The 20,219-nt window shown below is 37.9% G+C and overlaps 3 protein-coding genes across 3 annotated transcripts; all 3 read left to right on the forward strand.

The window, feature by feature from the left end:
* The first annotated feature begins 1,519 nt into the window (after positions 1 to 1,519).
* LOC121742549 (cytochrome P450 71A8-like) lies at positions 1,520 to 4,630 on the forward strand. Its single transcript, XM_042135712.1, has 2 exons — positions 1,520 to 2,579; positions 3,723 to 4,630. The coding sequence occupies exons 1-2, from the start codon at positions 1,692 to 1,694 to the stop codon at positions 4,329 to 4,331; spliced, it is 1,497 nt and encodes a 498-aa protein (XP_041991646.1). The 5' UTR covers positions 1,520 to 1,691; the 3' UTR covers positions 4,332 to 4,630.
* Positions 4,631 to 6,238: 1,608 nt separating this feature from the next.
* Positions 6,239 to 8,151, forward strand: LOC121742547 (cytochrome P450 71A6-like). The gene is made up of 2 exons (XM_042135708.1): positions 6,239 to 7,139; positions 7,379 to 8,151. Exons 1-2 carry the CDS (start codon positions 6,246 to 6,248, stop codon positions 7,988 to 7,990), a joined length of 1,506 nt encoding a protein of 501 aa, XP_041991642.1. The 5' UTR covers positions 6,239 to 6,245; the 3' UTR covers positions 7,991 to 8,151.
* A 5,178-nt stretch (positions 8,152 to 13,329) lies between these two features.
* Positions 13,330 to 17,027, forward strand: LOC121811461 (premnaspirodiene oxygenase-like). The gene is made up of 2 exons (XM_042212320.1): positions 13,330 to 14,233; positions 16,175 to 17,027. Exons 1-2 carry the CDS (start codon positions 13,337 to 13,339, stop codon positions 16,781 to 16,783), a joined length of 1,506 nt encoding a protein of 501 aa, XP_042068254.1. The 5' UTR covers positions 13,330 to 13,336; the 3' UTR covers positions 16,784 to 17,027.
* Positions 17,028 to 20,219: the final 3,192 nt, after the last annotated feature.

The following is a 20,219-nucleotide window of genomic DNA, read 5'->3' on the forward strand; positions in this document are numbered from 1 at the left end:
TTTCCTTGTTGCTGCAAAGTTGTACGAAGGGAGAAATTCACTTGTTCTGTGCCCATTTGATCCCGGAGGGTATGCCTCGCAAAGCTTCTGTAATCTCATCGTTGCTTCTTGATTTTCACCTTGAGGACAAGGTGATTTTCAACCACGGGGGAGTTGATACGATTATTATTATTATTATTATTATTTAGTTAGTTAATTATGAATTTGCATATCTTTTCCATATCTTTTGTCTTACTCATTAAGTTAGTATCCCTATTATAAATAGGACTATTGTTATTCTCATTATTCAATCAGTGAAATCATAATTATTTGTCTTTTATCTTTATTTAGTTTTCCGTTTAGAATTTTTGATTGTCGACAGAGCACGGTTTCTCTCGACTTTCTTTATCTTTTTCACTTGATAAGAGTTTTTCCCTTATCACGACCCCCCAATCTATCTCTAGTTGTGTGGGCTATAAAGATAAGGAGCGACCCCCCAATCTATCTCTAGTTGTGTGGGCTATAAGGATAAGGAGCGACCCCCCAATCTATCTCTAGTTGTGTGGCCTATAAGGATAAGGAGCGACCCCCCAATCTATCTGTAGTTGTGTGGGCTATAAGGATAAGGAGCGACCCCACAATCTATCTCTAGTTGTGTGGGCTATAAGGATAAGGAGCGACCCCCCCAATCTATCTCTAGTTGTGTGGGCTATAAGGATAAGGAGCGACCCCCCATTCTATCTCTAGTTTTGTGGGCTATAAGGATAAGGAGAGACCCCCCAATCTATCTCTAGTTGTGTGGGGTATAAGGATAAGGAGAGACCCCCAATCTATCTCTAGTTGTGACAAATGAAGATATTGGTGATATCAGAAAAGATATTGATCTTCAATATTATATGGCATTATTTAATATGAAGACAATTTTATTGATAATTGATTGGAACCTAAATTAATTTTCGTAATTCCTTGACTATTTTAGGAACAATTTGTGGTGTCACACGAAGTTCTATGCAGTACGTGATTCTCGTGGTCTGGTGCGACTTTGTGCAGTTTAATTATTTTTAATTTGGATTTTCTTCGTGGCCACAATATCCCTTATAATTTGTCACCATTTGGCCTGGCACGAGTTTTAAGAAATGTAATAGAAAATTAGTTGAAAAAGTTAGCGGCATGTGGGTCCTACTTTTATATATTAGTTTTATAATAAAATATGAGCGTGAATGAGTTAGTGGAACGTGAGTTCCACTAAAAAAATGTTAAAAATGAAAGGTGACAAATTTTTAGGGACGAATAAAAATGGAAATAAGTGACAAATTTTGAGAGACGGAAGGAGTACTCCTTTCAACCCAATGTAGGTAGTTGAGTCGTACAATATTACTTTTTGGTCAATTCTATTTTTTTTAACTCAAAGCAACACATTTGTTTTCTCACATACAAATTTTTTAAAGTCTAGTGTCCAAAAGAAATACATCATATGACTCTATTGTGTGACGGGGTAGTATAAAGTTTCTCACAAACTTAAGCAATCAATTGAAAAATGTTAATAGTGTGAATTCGAAGTTAATTTATATTTTGGATGACTCATGTGTTTTAGTGTAGTAGGAGTAGTAATATTGAATTTGACTTTCGTGTTGATTAATCAAGGATATATGAGGTTCCAATAATAATAGCCTCATCAAACTCATCTAAGTTTTTGGATACAAACCTTAGACATGGAGGAAATCCAAGTAACTCCCTTTATCACCATGTCTCTTCTCTCCCTCGTCTTGCTATTATCCCTTACCCGAATCTTCCTCAAATCATCAAGCAAGAAAAAACTGCCCCCTTCACCACCAAAGCTACCCATAATCGGAAATCTCCACCAACTCAGATCATCCTTTCCTCACCGCGATATCCACTCCTTATCCCAAAAGCACGGCCCGCTCATGCTGCTCCACTTCGGCAGCGTCCCCGTCGTCATCGTCTCCTCCGCCGAATTCGCCCGCGAAGTCATGGTGACCCACGACACCACCTTCGCCAACCGGCCCCGCTTCAAGGCCATGATGAAGATGGTGTACGGATGCAGAAACGTCTCGCTCTCGTCCTACGGCGAATACTGGCGGCGCCTGCGGAGCATCGTTGTTCTCCAGATGCTCAGCAACAAAAGGGTCCAATCTTACCGCGCGATCCGCGAAGAAGAAGCTGCACTTGTTGTCAAGAAGATTGGAGAAGCTTCTGGTAACACTGCGGTGGACTTGAGTGCGATGTTTGAGAGTTTTAGCAATGATGTGGTCGGAAGGTCGGCCTTCGGCGCGAAGCTGCGCGATTCGGAAAATGGGAGGAAATTCTTAGATGCAATGGCGGATTTGATGGAGCTCTTGGGGATTATTGATATAGGCGATTTTATACCGTGGCTTGGTTGGATTGGGCGTGTTAATGGTTTCGATAGGAGACTTGATAACACTGCTAAAAAGCTTGATCAAGTTTTGGAGAGTGTGATTCAAGAACGGATGGGTGTCAAGGACACAAATACAGAATATTTTGTGGATATTTTGCTTGATATCTATGATCACAAAACTGCTGATGCCTCTCATCGAGATAGCGTCAAAGCAATAATTTTGGTATTCATTCTCTCTCTTATTGTCTACATCTATATATATCTCCTTTTTTTTGCATTTACAATTTCAATTTCAATTTCTTGTGATATATAAACACTAATCCGTTTGGGTTCATGTGGTGTGGATCAATATTTTTTAGTTGTGTTTTAACAAGGGTTATTTTTTGGCAAATAAGTATTACCAATCACATAAAAAATTACATAACTAAACAATCACACAAAACATATAATAATTCAGTAGTATAGTCTATAGTGAACTTAACAAAGATATTACACACACAAATTCATCCATCATCTAGTATTCGATCATATCTTCAAATTTTCACAGCATTACAGGCACAACAACCACAATCTTCACCCAACTCCTTGGATCTGTTTGGATCACTTTAGCCATTAATTAGTTTTGGGATTTTGGGTCCTGCACCATACAATTTTACCCAACTCTACCTAATTTTCCCCCATCTAAGTTCAGTAATTCAACCAGACTTTAAATGTTCAACTATAAGCACTGATTTAGATTATGATATTAAGGTATAGTGTTTTGGGTAAAAGATTATTATTACTTCCACCGACCACCAATACAAGGTCTAGTTTAACCGGGTATGGATTTTAAGAAATATAGAGAAAATGAGTAGAAAAGATTAGTAGAAGGCTAGTCCTACTTTTATATATTAGTTTTATAATAAAATATAAGTGGGATAAAGTTAGTGTATGTAATGTGAGGTATATTACCAAAAGTAGTGAAAAAGTAGTTGAAACATTTATTGATGAATAGACGAAAACGAAAAAATGAGACAATTATTGGTGGACGGGGGAGTAAAAAATCTAAACCATATATAAATAAATATATATAGCATTGGTATTCAATAATTTTAAATAAACAAAATGAATAATACACTTACTAAACCACTAGCTCTACTTTCATTACTTTTCCTCTTCCTCTATCTTACTTTACTCATTTTTCTTTTCCTCTCTCTTACTTAAACCGTTTTCACTAATATGTGTCAAGATATGGTGTGTTTGTTGCATCTTGTTTCCACGTTACATCTCGTATTTGTATTATTGTCAATGCACATCCACCATGGTATTACTATTATATTTATAGTATGATATTCAAATTTCAACTTCCATTGCATTGATTTGGCAGGATATATTTGTGGGTGGAACTGATACAATATCCACAACTATGGAATGGACAATGTCAGAACTCTTACGACACCCCACAGTGATGGAAAAGATGCAGCACGAAGTACGAGGAATACTGAAGCAGAAACAAGAGATAAGAGACGAAGATGTACAAAAAATGCATTACTTGAAGGCTGTGATGAAGGAAGCTATGCGTTTACATCCGCCACTCCCACTGCTTGTGCCTAGGCTTGCAAGCAAAGATGTACAAGTGAAAGGTTTTGACATTTCTGCAGGAACAATCGTGATGATCAACGCCTGGGCTATAGGCAGGGACCCCGTCTCATGGGACCAACCACAAACGTTTATGCCAGAGAGATTCTTGAATTCTTCTATAGACTTCAAGGGCCTAGATTTCGAGCTGATTCCGTTTGGGGGTGGAAGAAGAGGCTGTCCTGGGATCCCATATGCTTCTGCCGAGATGGAGCTTCTTTTAGCTCATCTGGTTCGGAAATTCGACTGGAAATTGGCTAATGGGGTTGAACCAAAAGATTTGGACATGAGTGAGAGTCCCGGGGTGACAATCCATAGAGCTGTTCCTCTTCTTGCACTTGCATCTCCTGCACCATGATTTGGAACACTATACTATATCATTGGCTGTTGTTGCAATGAAGTCTCTATCAATATAGCATACATATATATATATATATATATGTAGATATCAATGTTATCAATCTCGTATGGCGGTTTGCCTAAAAACCGCCACAGGGATATGGCGTATTAGTACGGCGAACATGGCGTTCAATAATAAAATAAATAATATTTATGTGTCTATACATAGGTAGCAAGGTAGGTGATGCACTATTTATTAGCAATAAAAATACCTGCAAGTTTACATGGTAGATCTACTATAGCTAAAGGCCAGAACCGGGATATCGAACACGGGGAATAAGATTGCAACTGACTATCATATACTAAGCGTCATATACTATTTAAAGACACAGATGTTTTTTTTTGGTTTGATTTTATTAAACTAGACTGAAAAATAAATAAAAAAATAAAAAGAAAGCATATACACAATGATACAAAGCAGGCATATGAATGTAGAATATTAGGATCCAAAACACAATCGACTTTCTTGAATTACGGTCTCTAGAGTTATTAAGTCGATCACTTAACTGAATTAAACCCTCTCCCGAGGTGAGAAATCCGTAGATTAGGTGTTGAAATCAAAGTCCTCTTTAAATCTCTAACATCTAACTCCTAAAAGATCGTTAAGACCAATGACCCCACGTGAAACCTCAACTCTCCCGAATTCTATTAAATTAAAGTGTGAATTATCCATTTTCCAAGTCAACTATTTCGTCTCCCGAGTACTCTAATCAACTCTAACATGTATTCAAGAGGTAGCTAATCAATTGAATATAGAAAGCGCAAGGATAAATCAAATAACTACAAGAGCTAACAAGGAAAATCAATCGAATATCTTCACCAAAAATTCCACAATTGATGTTTAACTCATAGACAAGTAAAAACTACAAATAAAGTACGAGACATGAAAGAAATTGATAAAACCCAAGGTTGAATCTTCAATCTTCAGTCTTCTCTTGTCTGGATCTGCAGAACTCCGCTCAATGGAAGATGGATGAATTTAAGGGTGGAATATGGAATGGAAGAAGTGTAGAGAGGGGAAGGATTGGAGGCTCTGAGATAAAGAGTATGAATTAGGTTCAGAGGTATTTATAGGCTGGAAAAAGGTTCATTTTTTTTATGAATTTCGTGCCCTACAAGAAATAGGAGAGATTTGGCTTCACAATATAATAATTTCGTTTCTTCCGTGAATTTCCGCATAAATTTCCGCCAGCTTTGACTACACTGCCCAACGTTCGTAGAATTGTCATAACTTTCCCCACAAAACTCCGATTGAGACATGCAAGATATCCACGTGAAGCTCTTTCGAAGACGAAGAGAATGACATGTAGTAAGCACTGACTGGACTTCAAAATCACTGAAAAAATGGGCTCGAACAGAGGCTGCTGCACTTTTGCCTTTTTTCACCTTTTTCTATCATTTATCAACAAACACGTCAAAAATACCAAATGTATAACATATGCAATTTAAGAACATAATTTGCATGATGGACATTTAAAACAAGTCAAATCTAGTCCTTAAAAACATGCAAAATCTGTGTTTGAAACTTAATTATTTGTTTGTCCTCAAACAAAACAAGAGAAAAACTACTAAAGAAACACGGATGCTAAGAACTAGACTTCATAGTTGCCTCAAAAATTGTACCAAGAAATAAAGAGTGTGACAAGAATACAAATCAAATCAAGCAAAGCTTATTAGTGCATTTTCACTACTAGCTCGTTGATTACCTTGAAGTACATGCGCTCACAAGTGTTTAGAAGTGTGTTTATCACTCCCTCTCAAAGTGGACTTTCTAATCACATTTTTAATTTCAGTTGACTTTCTAATCGAAGGCATCTACAAAACTCCCTTTGCCATTTGCTTCTTTTTACACATTAGTCTCTCCAAACCAAAAATGGTTTCTCTCTCACATTTCTTGGCTGTGCTACTCTCCGCATCCGTCTTCTTCTTTTTCCTCCAAAAATGGCGCCGCAGCAACTCTCCGAAGCCCCGGGGAAAGCTTCCACCTTCTCCAGCAAAGCTCCCGCTAATCGGAAACCTCCATCAGCTGGGCTCAGCCCCCCACAGATCCCTCCAATCACTCTCACGCCGCTACGGCCCCCTCATGCTGCTCCACTTCGGCAAGGTCCCCGTTCTCATCGCCTCCTCGGCTGAGGCGGCACGTGAGATCATGAAAAAACAGGACCTGATCTTCTCAAACCGGCCCCAACTCAGCATCGCGAACCGGCTGTTCTACAACAACCGGGATGTGGCGTTCGCACCGTATGGAGAACTCTGGCGGAAGAACCGCAGCATATGCGTGCTTCATCTTCTGAGCAGCAAAAGGGTTCAGTCCTATCGCTGCGTAAGGGAGGAAGAGACTTCCCTCATGGTCGACAAGATCAGAAGGTTGGGTGCTTCTTCAAAACCCGTGAACTTGAGCGACGTCATGGCGTCGCTGACGAACGACGTGATCAGCAGAGTGGCCCTGGGGAGGAAGTATGGTTTAGGGAGTGAATTCAGGAAGACGTTTGCTGAGTTTGGGGTGCTGTTGGGGGTTTTACCTTTGTGGGAATACATTCCATGTTTGAGTTGGACTAGAAGGTTTGATGGTTTGGATAAGAGAGTAGAAAGAGTGGCTAAGGAGATCGATAAGTTTCTGGAATCTGTGCTTCAAGAACATCGGGTTAGAGAGAGGAGAGAGGATGATGGTGGTGAGCTGGATTTTGTGGACATATTGCTTGATTTTCAGAGAGAGAATGCAAGTCTCGCCCCTATTGAAGATGACACTATCAAAGCTATCGTTTTGGTATGAATACTTTTCTTTTACCATATGTATGTTTTTGTTTTCCTATAGAAATACTCGTGTGTTTTCTTATGGAAATACTTATATTTGTTGTACAGTGGAAAACGCAGAAAAATACACTCCTAATTACGAGTTTCACCGATTTATATTTTTCTTACAGACAAATATTCTTTTATAGTGTCTTAAACCCCGGTATTTTCTTATTATGGCTGCCCCTGTTTGATTGAATATTTCTCTTGTAGAATATGTTTGGTGCGGGAACTGATACTACATTTACAGCTCTTGAGTGGGCGATGGCAGAGCTCATACGAAATCCAGAAGCCATGAAAACTTTGCAAAATGAAGTGAGAGAAGTAGCTGGAAGTAAGGATGAAATTTATGAGCAAGACTTGGAGAAAATGCCTTATCTAAAAGCAGTGATGAAGGAGAGTCTAAGGTTGCATTCGCCGATCCCATTGTTGGTCCCTCATGAATTAACTCAAGACACAAGAGTATTGGGCTATGACGTCGCATCTGGTACGCGTGTGATGATTAATGTTTGGGCGATTTCTAGGGATCCTTCATTGTGGAAATATCCTGAGGAATTTCGCCCAGAGAGATTCCTTGAGTCGAGTATAGACTTTAGAGGTCTGCATTTTGAGTTGACTCCGTTTGGGGCAGGCAGGAGGGGTTGCCCGGGTATTACATTCGCGGTGGCGGTGGATGAGCTTGCCTTAGCCAAGTTGGTACACAAGTTTGATTTTAGATTGCCTAATAGACCGAAAATGAAGGAGTTAGATGTAAGTGAATCCAGTGGAAGCACAATCCATAAAAAGTGTCCTTTGATTGTTGTAGCGGCTCCACATGTATTTTAAGTAAAACAATGTGAATATTTTAAAAATCGGACTGGATCAATCGGTTCAATTGTGAATTGACATGTTGCCCAGTCCGATTTAGACACGAAGAATGCCTAATAACCAACTTGTACAAGAAAAACTGGTATTGCAATTATATTGCATATGCAATTATACTATAATATTCTTGTGTTTTTATGTATACGACTAAAATAACTTTAATAATGTAAATGCACAAATTAAAAATAAGAAAGATAAATGACAATTTAGTAATTTTGTTCCACTATCTTGGTTCAACATCCAAAAATGTTTGTTAATCCACCGCAATTGTGGATTAATAATCTAGACGAAAAATAGACTTCATGACAGGGCCATAAAAATAACACGGGTTATTTACTAAGGTTTAAAGCTAGAAAATAGTTTGTAACTTATTGTACTATTGTTACCAAACACCCTCTTTATGTCATACTCCATCCGTCTCATAGTAGATGTCACACTTTACTTTTTAGTTTATCTCATAAAAAATGTCACATTCATTTTATAGAAAAAGTTTCTCTTTTACATTAATATAAATATACTATTTTCTCTCTCCACTCAACACATAAAATAATATCTCTTAAAATCACTTATCATTATCCAAGTGTGTCATATATTATGGGACAGATGCAGTATATTAAATAATAATATATGTTCAAATAGGAAGATTGACAAAATATCTCTGAGATCGATGAAAAAAGGACAATTAAGCTCTACAGACTAATAGGAAGGGACTAATCTGAATACAGCTTATTGAGGTAGTTGAGATCCATCAAAAGTTTACTATGATGGTATAGCAAATTTATTGTAAGCCGCCAACTTTAAAACTCTCATATACAATTGCGGCTATAGGGTTGGCAATATGAAGACAATTGCTAACCTTTGAAACCTTGTCAATGTGACAAAACATTTGATAATATTATACTATTTCCTTTGTCTCATAAAAATAATTTTTTTTTTCATTTTAGGCTGTGCAATAGAAATAATCTCTTTTTATTTTTAGTAAGTCTTTTGTCTTTTACAAGGTGGACTATTTTCCACTAACAATAATTCAATCACATTTTCTTTCTACATCACTTCTACTTTACCAATTTCAAATTAAAACTCGTGTCGTCCCCAAATTCTTATTTTTATGGGACAGAAAGAGTATAAGTAAGTCATTAAATCATGTCAGTACCTGAATATTTAATTGGTTGTAGAATTAGAACAACTTAATCATTCTGTAATTTAGAGGTTTGTATGCAAAATTTATAATTAATGAAAATTTAAAAATTTACAACACTCAAATTATCCTATTTATTTTAAGATAGATGATTTCTGACTTGAATCGATACCAGATTATGAATAAATCGTCAGGATAGATAATTGACAAAGTCCAAGCATTTCATCACTTGGATTTTGTCTATATATTGCTTGATTTCCAGAGAGAAAATGCCACTCGCTCCCCTGTTGAAGATGACCAATCACATAAAAAATTACATAACTAAACAATCACACAAAACATATAATAAGTAATTCAGTAGTATAGTCTATAGTGAACTTAACAAAGATATTACACACACAAATTCATCCATCATCTAGTATTCGATCATATCTTCAAATTTTCACAGCATTACAGGCACAACAACCACAATCTTCACCCAACTCCTTGGATCTGTTTGGATCACTCTAGCCATTAATTAGTTTTGGGATTTTGGGTCCTGCACTATAGTTTTTGGGTCCTGCACCATACAATTTTACCCAACTCTACCTACTTTTCCCCCATCTAAGTTCAGTAATTCAACCACACTTTTAATGTTCAACTATAAGCACTGATTTAGATTATGATATTAAGGTATAGTGTTTTGGGTAAAAGATTATTATTACTTCCACCGACCACCAATACAAGGTCTAGTTTAACCGGGTATGGATTTTAAGAAATATAGAGAAAATGAGTAGAAAAGATTAGTAGAAGGCTAGTCCTACTTTTATATATTAGTTTTATAATAAAATATAAGTGTGATAAAGTTAGTGTATGTAATGTGAGGTATATTACCAAAAGTAGTGAAAAAATAGTTGAAACATTTATTGATGAATAGACGAAAACGACAAAATGGGACAATTATTGGTGGACGGGGGAGTAAAAAATCTAAACCACATATAAATAAATATATATAGCATTGGTATTCAATAATTTTAAATAAACAAAATGAATACACTTACTAATAACATTTGAGATATTCAAATTGAAATAGTAATAATTATTAATCCTTTGAAAATTTTGTAAAACAAGATAGAGATCAATTAGAGAACACAGAGAAAAAAAATTGAGATGAATTATAGCCGGTTCTTTATTATTAATGTTTTAGAATTAAATGAAAAAAAAATATGGCGTATAACTAATTCGGGGTATAATAACAGCGAGACACATATATGTAAAGTACGAGATGTGATCAATTGCTAACTCACCCCTTAATTGCTAACTGCAACTAATTTAACATTATATGATTTTAGAGATCTAATGGTCTATAAATTGCCATAAGTAATTTTATTTTTTTATTTTTTAATATTAAAAAGATAGGAATAACTACCAAAGTTAGGGTTTTGAATCGGATGTCAATATAGTATATTAAACATATCAACACAATGCATTGAGTATGTCAACACAATTTAATATTTACATTCTATACACATTATATTGACATATTATGGCAGATATGTTGACATTTAGCTGTTTGTCGAAAAATTCCAAAAATCATAAAAATAAATTCAAATTTTGACATCCAAACATATGCCATTGAGATCTAGTTAGAATACTTATGAAAAAACCTTTAATTTAATATATGTTGTGTGAAAAATAATTTAAATTGAGATAGTTATACGAATTTAAAATTTTGTGATATTTTTTAAAAGTTAGTTATAACTACTTATTGTAAATTGACATAAATACCCTAATTGAGATTTTTTGTTCACTATATTGATACTCGGAATTGAATGATCTTAGCCTTTGATTTGAAGATCTAATGTCTATCATTTATTTGTAGTTAGCAATTTAAAGGTGAGTTAGCAATATAACACACTCATGTTAAGTACTAACAATTACTCCTAGTATAATATTAAGAATTAGTAAAAACATTTAGAATCTTACTTTATTTTTATAGGGTGTTTAAAAGAGAACTGAGATGCTACATACGTTATGTGAGCACCTTACATGAGCACTATCCTTGTCATTAGCGTTGTTTATTTTATTTTTTATATATAGTTTGATTTTAATACTTTATATATGTTATTGACATTTTTAATTTTACAAATTCATCGTTTTCTCTATAACTTCAAATAAATAAATAAAATAATAAAGAAAACTAACTAATCGAGCTTTGTTTTTATGAATTTTGTAAAATTTTAAACATCAATAATATTTTTAATATATTAGAATCAAACTAAATACATAAAACAAAATAAATATTACTAAACATTCATTAAACAAAGATAATGCTCATATAAGGCGATCACATAAAATATGGATAAAATATGTAGCAAGATCCTTTCTGGTGTTCAAATTAAGCTCTACTTAATGATCATAAACTCATGTCCTTCACTATTAGATTATAATTTTACCCAACTCTACTTACCCACCATCTAATAAGTACACTTTTAATGTGGATATATTGAAAAACGTGAATTAATCAAATGATAATTACATCTTTAATATAATACTAACTTCCATTTACAGGCAGTTATAAATGTATAATAGATAATGCCAATACAATGTTCTCTTTAACTCCGTTTGATATTTATATAAAATGAGTTGATAATTGTAAGTTTTAATCACGACAGACATTTTTATATAGATAGTTGATATTCGTAATGTTTCAATGTTAGTGATTCATTCACTAAATCCAACCATTCTCAAGTGCTAGTTGTTATCCAATAAGATATATAGTTGTAGTAGTGTATTAGACTATTATAGTAGAGTACCCTCTTAAAACACCTCGTTAGATAATACAAACCATTAGATCCGTAAAGGCGTAAACTTTTAACTGGGTATCGTCAACTCTAAAGTCTAATATCATCGTAAGGGTATTTTTGGAATCAAATCTTACACATGATTTGGTGCATGAGTCATATTTTATCCTTCTTAAATATATTATATATCATAATTTCTCTCACGAGGCCAGTAATGGTTCTTGGTCGCGAATATATGAACTGGTTGTTTGTTGTTCAAGAATTCTTGTTTGGACAGGTTACCATCCATATAATCAACCCCTATGTTACAATTTTTTGATACTTTCGCGGTCCGTGATTAGGAGTCCAGCTTTGTCATTTCGGTCTGTTGGTGATAATGAGTCTCGATTTACTTTTACTATAAATGGTAAGTAGGGTGATATGGCCATGGTCGATTTGAGGGGTTTGAACGGCGGCGATTGATGCTAGGCGATCGGTGTTCTTTGTCGAGGAAATTTGGGTTTCGCATCTCAAACGTGGGAAAGAAGACAAATAAAAATAAATGACTTGTTGTTTCTCGAACTGATTAATGATCAGGAATACTCCACACATTTATAATATGTAGGATACAATAATATCTTATACCAAAATAAAGTAAATCAAGTCTAATACTCCACACATTTATAATATGTAGGATACAATAAAGTAAATCAAGTCTAATAAAGTAAAAATAATATGTAGGATACAGTAATATCTTACCAATATGTAGGAGTAATATCTAAGTAAATACGAGAATGATATGATAAATCAAAGACTAAATAATAGAAACATGAGATATATGCCCATACCATAGGGCCCCATTATTACATTAACCCACTCTAACATTCCACATTCCTCTATCTCCTTTTTCTTTTTCTTTTTTTCGTATTTTCCTTTATATCTTTTAAAATTTGTGGCGAACTCAACTCGAACTCCTAATCGCAGACGAATAAAGTATTATATTCCCTCTGTCTGCGAATATGAGTCACATTTTTCTATTTTGGTCAGTCTGTGAATATGAGTTCCAGTTCATAATGACTATAAATAGTAAAGATGTCATATATTCCACTAACTCACTCCACTTACATATCATTTAAAACAAATATATACAAGTGAAACATATATGCCACTAACTATCTTCCACTTACTTTTTTTACATTTCTTAAAACTCGTGCTGGATAGAAATGTGACTCCTATTTGCGGACGGAGGGAGTACTTACCAATACATGACCTTGTAACTATAATAATTTTAAATACAACATTGGCATATTAAAATGAGGATTTTAAATACTTATCACTTATAAATCTTCTATATATACTGTAGCCAACATCGTTCTTCAACAATTATTCCATCCCTTAATACGAAAAATGGCTGACCTAATTACAACCGCTGCTGCTCTGATTCTGTCTGCAATCTTCATCTTCTTGTTCACTAATCAGCAGAAATCCAGAAATAGCAAATCAATTAAACTTCCACCTGGCCCTAGAAAACTTCCTATAATCGGAAATCTCCACCAAATTAGCAATCCTCCCTTCCGCTGTTTTAGAGATCTATCCAATCAGCACGGCCCCTTAATGCACCTCAAGCTCGGCGAGTCCAACGTCGTCGTCGTCTCGTCACCTGATTTGGCCAAACACATTCTTAAAGATCTCAACCCTAGCTTCACCGAGAAGCCGCAGCGCGTGTTCTCCGATATCATGCTCTACCACTCGAGCGACATCGCCTTCAGCCCCTACGGCGGCTACTGGCGCCAGATGAGGAAGCTCTGCATCAACGAACTTTTGAGCCCTAAAATGGTGCAGTTGTTCCAATCCATCCGAAGCGACGAAACGTCGCGGTTGATGGACTCCTTGCGGGAATCTTCTGGAAGGATTGTGAATTTGACGGAGAAGATCTTCTCCCACTCGAGCTCCGTCACTTGCCGCGCTGCGTTTGGCGGCGTCGTTGTGGATAATGAGGCGTTTCTGAAGCTGACGGCTGATGCGACCGCGATGGCCTCAGGCTTTGAGATTGCGGATATGTTTCCGTCGTCGCGAATCATTGGCGCGTTGAGCTGGACGAAGCGGCGGCTCAAGGAGATGCGGTGGGAGCTTGATGTGATTCTGGATAATGTGATCGATCAGCATAGGAGAAATCGGGTGGAGAATGAATTGGGGAATTCGGAGTTTGGGAGTGAGGATTTGGTTGATGTGTTTCTTAGAGTTAAGGAAGAAGGGAAGCTGCAGTTTCCCATAGACAAGGACAACATCAAGGCTGTGTTGCATGTAAGACTCAAACTCTGATCATCCCTACTCTCTAATATAGGAATTGAATAAATATACCAAAATTGATAAGTGAAGGTTACTATTTCTCTAAAAATTAAATGTGGATGTCGGACGAACAGACTCGTATCGCGTAGCAGGCGAGAGAGAATCGGCGCCAATCGACGCAGAACGAGTCGCCAACTGCGACAATTGGGGCTGGGGTTTCTTGGGAAAATTAGGGTTTTTAGAGTTTATTAGTGACGCAAAAGACATGGGTTTGGATCCTTTTGTGCTCAGCAGGGGTGCTGTTACAAACAAGCTATTATTTTATATCAAATAAACTTAATATTTTAACATTTTATTATGAATAAAATATGTGGGTATTAGAGCACATCATCCCTGTTGTGGCTTTTAGCACAGCCGGGGATCCAAAAGACATACTAGTATAAAGAATGACTGAATTGAGTGGTTATCAAAGATGCCCTAATTCCTTGAAACGAAAATAATACTCCTTCCATCCCATTTTAGGAGTCCCGGTTTACCATTTTTGGGTGTCCCACTTTAGGAGTCCCGGTTGGAATATTCCATAAATGGTATTAGACCCCACATTCCACTATCCTTTTTCCACTCTAATGTTATTATAAAACTAATATAAAAAAGTAGGACTCACATTCCACTATCTTTTTTCACCAACATTCCTTTAAATTTCTTAAAACTCGTGTCGAACTCAAATGGGACTCCTAAAGTGGGATGGAGGGAGTATTATAAATTCAAAACCGCAGTCAAAACAAAGACATATGTTAATTATAAGTTTTTAGAAAATCCTACTAACTCAAAAGGAAATAAATATATTTATAGATATCTAAGACCCTATGTGGTTCGACTCACGCAACGATGTGGTCAGGAAGTCACGACTGCAGCTGTCGTATCGGATACGACCTGCTTGGCTACGACCTGGTTTTGTTTAGAGTTGGGAGGTTCGGGGTGTGATTGATGATGTCCGTATCATATGCCTTCGTTTTTAGTTACTTCATTTTCTAATTATTGTACTCCCTCTGTCCCACTTAAGATGACACGTTTTTCTTTTTTAGTTTGTCCCAATTAAGATGACACATTTCCTTTTTTGAAAACTTTCTCTCTTCAATTAATACACTAAATCACTTTTTTCATCCTTATTAAAATATTCACCTTTCTTTCACTCTCTATTTTAATACTTCCACCCACCTTTTCTATCTCCAATTAAACACATTAAAACTCCTAAAATCTCGTGCTGGCTAAGGAATGTGTCATCTTAGCCTGGACGGAGGGAGTATTTATCATTTAGTGACTACTCCCTCTTTGTTCCTAAAAAAATGTCTCTTTTTGTCATTTTGGTTTATCCAAAAAAATTAGTCACCTTCTTTTTTAAAAACTTTTTCCCATTCATTGGGTCTCACTATCTATCATATCTGTCCTCAAAAGGTTCTACTTTTAGGGGACAAAGTGAGTATTAAATTACAAATGTAAAAGGTTTTTTGCACAAATATGGAATGGTTATTTTATTTTAAAGTTTGTTACAATTAATGAGTCACTCAGCCTCTTAAAAAACATTGTATGTAGCGGGTTATCCACTCATTTATATAGGAGCCATGATTACCAATTTGTCAATGTGGGACAAGAAAGAGTTTCAATGCGCTCCACAATGTGTGGGCTAGAATGATCATTAGACTTCCACATTTGAAACAAAGAAATCAATCATTGATATGAGCCGCTTTGATATTAGAGATTGGTTACTCACTTTCTTAAAATGTCTTGTAAAGAGGGAGAATTATTCACTCATTTATAGATGAGTCATGATCACCAATTTGTCGATGTAGTATAAGGAGAGGCTTCGATAATATTTAGTTGGGAACTTGGAATTAACCTTTATATAGAAAAATTGTTAATTAATTTAATTTTTTTCCCTCTTTTCATAACATGCAGGATGTTTTCGTTGCCGGAACTGATACTTCAGCAGGAACTATTGACTGGACCATGACAGAACTGTTGAGGCACCCTCAAGTGATGGCAAAGGCACAAGCTGAAGTAAGACAAGCTCTAAAAGGAAATAGTACTGAACAAAACGACATAGTTCGTAATCTGAAATATCTAAAACTAGTGATCAAAGAGGCACTGAGGCTGCACCCTCCAATTCCGATGTTGTATAGAGCTTCCAAGGAAGAACATATGATGAATGGATACACCATACCTGCTGGAGAAAAGGTGACGATAAATATTTGGGCAATGCATAGGGACCCGAGGTACTGGAAAGACCCAGAGATGTTCAAGCCCGAGAGATTCGAGAATCAATCTTTGGATTTTGTAGGTGGTGATCATTATCATTTTCTGCCGTTTGGAGCTGGCAAAAGAATGTGCCCTGGGATAACATATGGTTTGGCTAATGTCGAGTTTACTCTATCACAATTGCTCTACAACTTCGATTGGGTACTTCCGACAGGTGTCAGAGCTGAGGATTTAGACATGACTGAGAATAATGGGTTGACAGCTGCAAGAAAACACAATTTATCTGTGGTCGTTACTCCATATAATTAATTAGCTTATGCATCCTTTGATACCGACCACAACCCCAACGGCTCTGTCACCTGAGCCAGAACGCTTCATAGATTTTATCTGATCTTAAAATATCCTATTTTTATTTTTCTTGTTTCTTTCCTAGAGATAAATAAATATGCTTATCTAAGAATATTAAGTTAAAATAATTAGCATGTGTATCGTATTATCAAAGAAATAAATTATATGTAATTGTTATTATTAATGTTTAAGAATTAAATTAAAAGAAATTATGGCTAATTTTGTGTTTTTGGACCATACACTCGAAGTTTCCATTATACTTTTAGGCAAGCAAAATTATAAATTGAAGCACAACAACAAAGCTATTCCACAAAATATAAGAATGATTAAGCTAATTCTTACTCTGATTATACCTGTAGTTTTGATACTGCTGTTGAAGAAATGGAAAAATAGCAAGCCAAGGAATAAATTGCCACCTGGCCCGAAAACTCTTCCTATAATCGGAAATCTCCACCAAATGAGCAGTCCTACCTGCCGTTGCTTGACAGATCTGTCGAAGCAGTACGTCCCCTTAATGCACCTCAAGCTCTGCGCTAACAGCGCTTTCGTCGTCTCGTCGCCCGAGGCAAATGCTCAAGGATCTCGACCCCAGCTTCGCGGACAAGCTGGTGGCTGAGATCATATTCTACCGCTCCAGCGGCATCGCCTTCTGCCCCTACGGCGACTACTGGCGCCAGATGCGGAAGGTCTGTGATGGAGTACGTACTAAACAAGCCAGCACAAAGCCCGAGAAAGAGTATTAGTTCGGCATGACCAAAGAGTTCGGCTAAGAGTTCAGTTCGGCACAACCAAAGAGTTCGGCCTCAGCCTACAGCTCGGTAAAAGCCAACCAATCAAGCTCTGCCCTCAGGTCGGCATCAAGCTCTACTCTCAGCATCGGCAAAAGCTGCTCGGCAATACCGAACTGGGAGACACGATCTATCTAGTGGTGGACCCATGCAGGCTCTCAGTTCTCCACGACATCCACGACATAATTACTGATGATGTAAGCCACCGCCTAATTAGTGGCCATGCAGGATCTCATGACCTCCGTGACCTCCACGACTTAGGGTGGTGATGCAAGCCACGATCTCAGTTCTATATATAAACGGAACTTAGATCCGATAGAGGATTCACCAACTCTAGAGAGAAAATATCATATAGCAAGCTTGTATTTGTAAGCTGTAGAAAACAGATCAAGCAATACAACTCTGCTCTCTTTTCTTCCCGTGGACGTAGATTTACCTCAGTAAATCGAACCACGTAAATCTCTGTGTTGTGATCTCTACTTTCCTGCATTTACTACCACCAAAAATTCGCGGATTCATCACTGGCGCCGTCTGTGGGAACCAGAGAACCAAATCTGTGATAAAGCGAATTCTTGACCCTTTTTCCACTACAAAAAAAAAAAAAAAAAAATGCATGCCAGATCGCACAACTCCCGTGCCTCCGTCCGTGATGACCATGAGGAAGCTAACCCAGCAGCCCATAGGCCTGGAAAGCAGCCTCGTGAGAAGTCTGTATCCAGTTCTCACGGTGAAGGAACAAGCCGCTCAAAAGGTCCACTCACCGAGTCTTCCCAGCAGCCTGATTTGAATGAGGCTGTCAAGCTGTTCTTGGCTGAGAAGCAGGAGGAGTTCTTAACCTTCCTGCAAAAGAGCCAACAGCCGAAGACGAAAACGGTAGATTCTCCTTCCTCATCCAGACATGAAAGTCACCACCGCAGTAGTGCCGTGTCTTCCAGGAAGAAGAATCCTCAACCCCGACATGTTCCTGTTTCTCCTCGGCACCGGAATCACAGGAGAACTTCTCCTCCGTACCGAAGAGATGTCGGGTTCGCCATGTACGGAGCATTAAAGACTCCGTTCTCGGACGATATCATCCGAACTCCTTTGCCGCGGAACTACCGGATACCGTCAACGACTTATGACGGGCTAGTGGATCCTCATGACTTCTTGGGATGCTATCAATATAATATGGCGAACCAGGGTCTCAATGAAGTCCACATGTGCAAGCTGTTCCCCGAGCTGCTCATCGGGAACGCCAGAAGGTGGTTCGACAGCCTTCCTCAGGACAGCATTCGATCCTACCGAGATCTAATGGATGCTTTTCATAGGAGGTTCTTTCAGAAAGCGGAAGTCCGAATTACCTCGGCTCAGCTGCTTTCTATACGTCAAGGTCGCGACGAAAAGATCAGCGACTTCCTGACGAGATTCCATAAGGAGTGCCTACAAGTAGATAATCTCAATGATCTACTTGTCATTTCGGCATTCCAAAATGGAATCCTGCCCGGAGCTCTCTACAGAAAGCTCGTGGAGTGCGGCCCGCAAACAGCTCAAGAAATGTGGGACATTGCGGACCAGTTTTCCCGTGCGGATGAGGCAGACCGTCGAAAACGGTCTTTAGACAGCTCATCCCAAGAAGAGAAAAAGAAGCCCGATCAAAGCGGCCAGGTGCTTCCTCGCCGAACTCCTTTTGAAAGAATTCAAAGGGCACCGGTACAAGGCAGATTGGGGCCACGGCTCAATCCTGAGAAGCCGCCCGCTCAGTTCGTACCATTAAACAAGTCAAGAACGGAAATTTTCGAACTACATTCCGATATGTTCGAAAAACCAAAGCGGATGACGAAATCAGCCGCGCGGCGACCTCAGGATCAATATTGCTCCTTCCATCAGGCCCACGGTCATGATACCGAGGAGTGCCGAAATTTGGCTGCAGGTATTGATGTTCTTGTGAAAACAGGAACGTTAAAAAAATACCAAAGCAAGCAGCCGAAAAAGAACAAAAGACAGAGAGGTGCGAACTGCAATCCTCAGGATCCGAAAAGGCATGAGGATCCCGAAGACGACGACGAGCCGCAATATGATGGAGTAATCCTGACTATTGATGCTCTCCCTGCCGGGAAGACTAAGTCGTCCCTAAAAGCAGAACGCAGAGGTTCCAATCAAGAGGAGCCAACACATAAAAGGCTGAAGAAAGACGAAGTGATTACATTTTCAGATGCCGATCCCGTCCCGGCCATCTCTCCTCACCAAGACGCTATTGTCATTCAAGCCGGAGTGGCAAACAAACTAATCCACAGAGTATTTGTGGATACAGGAGCGTCGGTTAGCATTCTTTTTAAATAATGTTTTGATAAACTGGAAGTGGATCCAGCTCGGCTCAGTCCGGCCCCACTTCCTCTGAAAAGTTTCGCCCAGGAAGACACCCGCCCTGAAGGTACTATCAGCCTTCCGATCACGGTGGGAAAAGCGCCTACAAGCTCCAATACGATGATCGAGTTCTTTGTGGTAAAAGCTCGGTCCCCGTACAACATCATCCTGGGGAGAGACTGGCTCAACACAGTTCGGGCCGTTTGCTCTACTTATCACCTCACCATCAAGATCCCCACTAAAGGTGGGATAGCGGTCATCCGAGG

This window comes from Salvia splendens, chromosome 7 (genome assembly GCF_004379255.2).
Source record: "Salvia splendens isolate huo1 chromosome 7, SspV2, whole genome shotgun sequence".
Lineage (NCBI taxonomy): Eukaryota > Viridiplantae > Streptophyta > Magnoliopsida > Lamiales > Lamiaceae > Salvia > Salvia splendens.

Bases quoted from the DNA above. Each gene is read 5' to 3' on its own strand.
- LOC121742547 (XM_042135708.1), top strand. From the start codon at position 6,246: ATGGTTTCTCTCTCACATTTCTTGGCTGTGCTACTCTCCGCATCCGTC. The intron at 7,140-7,378 runs GTATGAATACTT...TTTCTCTTGTAG, and splicing joins CTATCAAAGCTATCGTTTTG to AATATGTTTGGTGCGGGAAC.
- LOC121742549 (XM_042135712.1), top strand. From the start codon at position 1,692: ATGGAGGAAATCCAAGTAACTCCCTTTATCACCATGTCTCTTCTCTCC. The intron at 2,580-3,722 runs GTATTCATTCTC...TTGATTTGGCAG, and splicing joins GCGTCAAAGCAATAATTTTG to GATATATTTGTGGGTGGAAC.
- LOC121811461 (XM_042212320.1), top strand. From the start codon at position 13,337: ATGGCTGACCTAATTACAACCGCTGCTGCTCTGATTCTGTCTGCAATC. The intron at 14,234-16,174 runs GTAAGACTCAAA...CATAACATGCAG, and splicing joins ACATCAAGGCTGTGTTGCAT to GATGTTTTCGTTGCCGGAAC.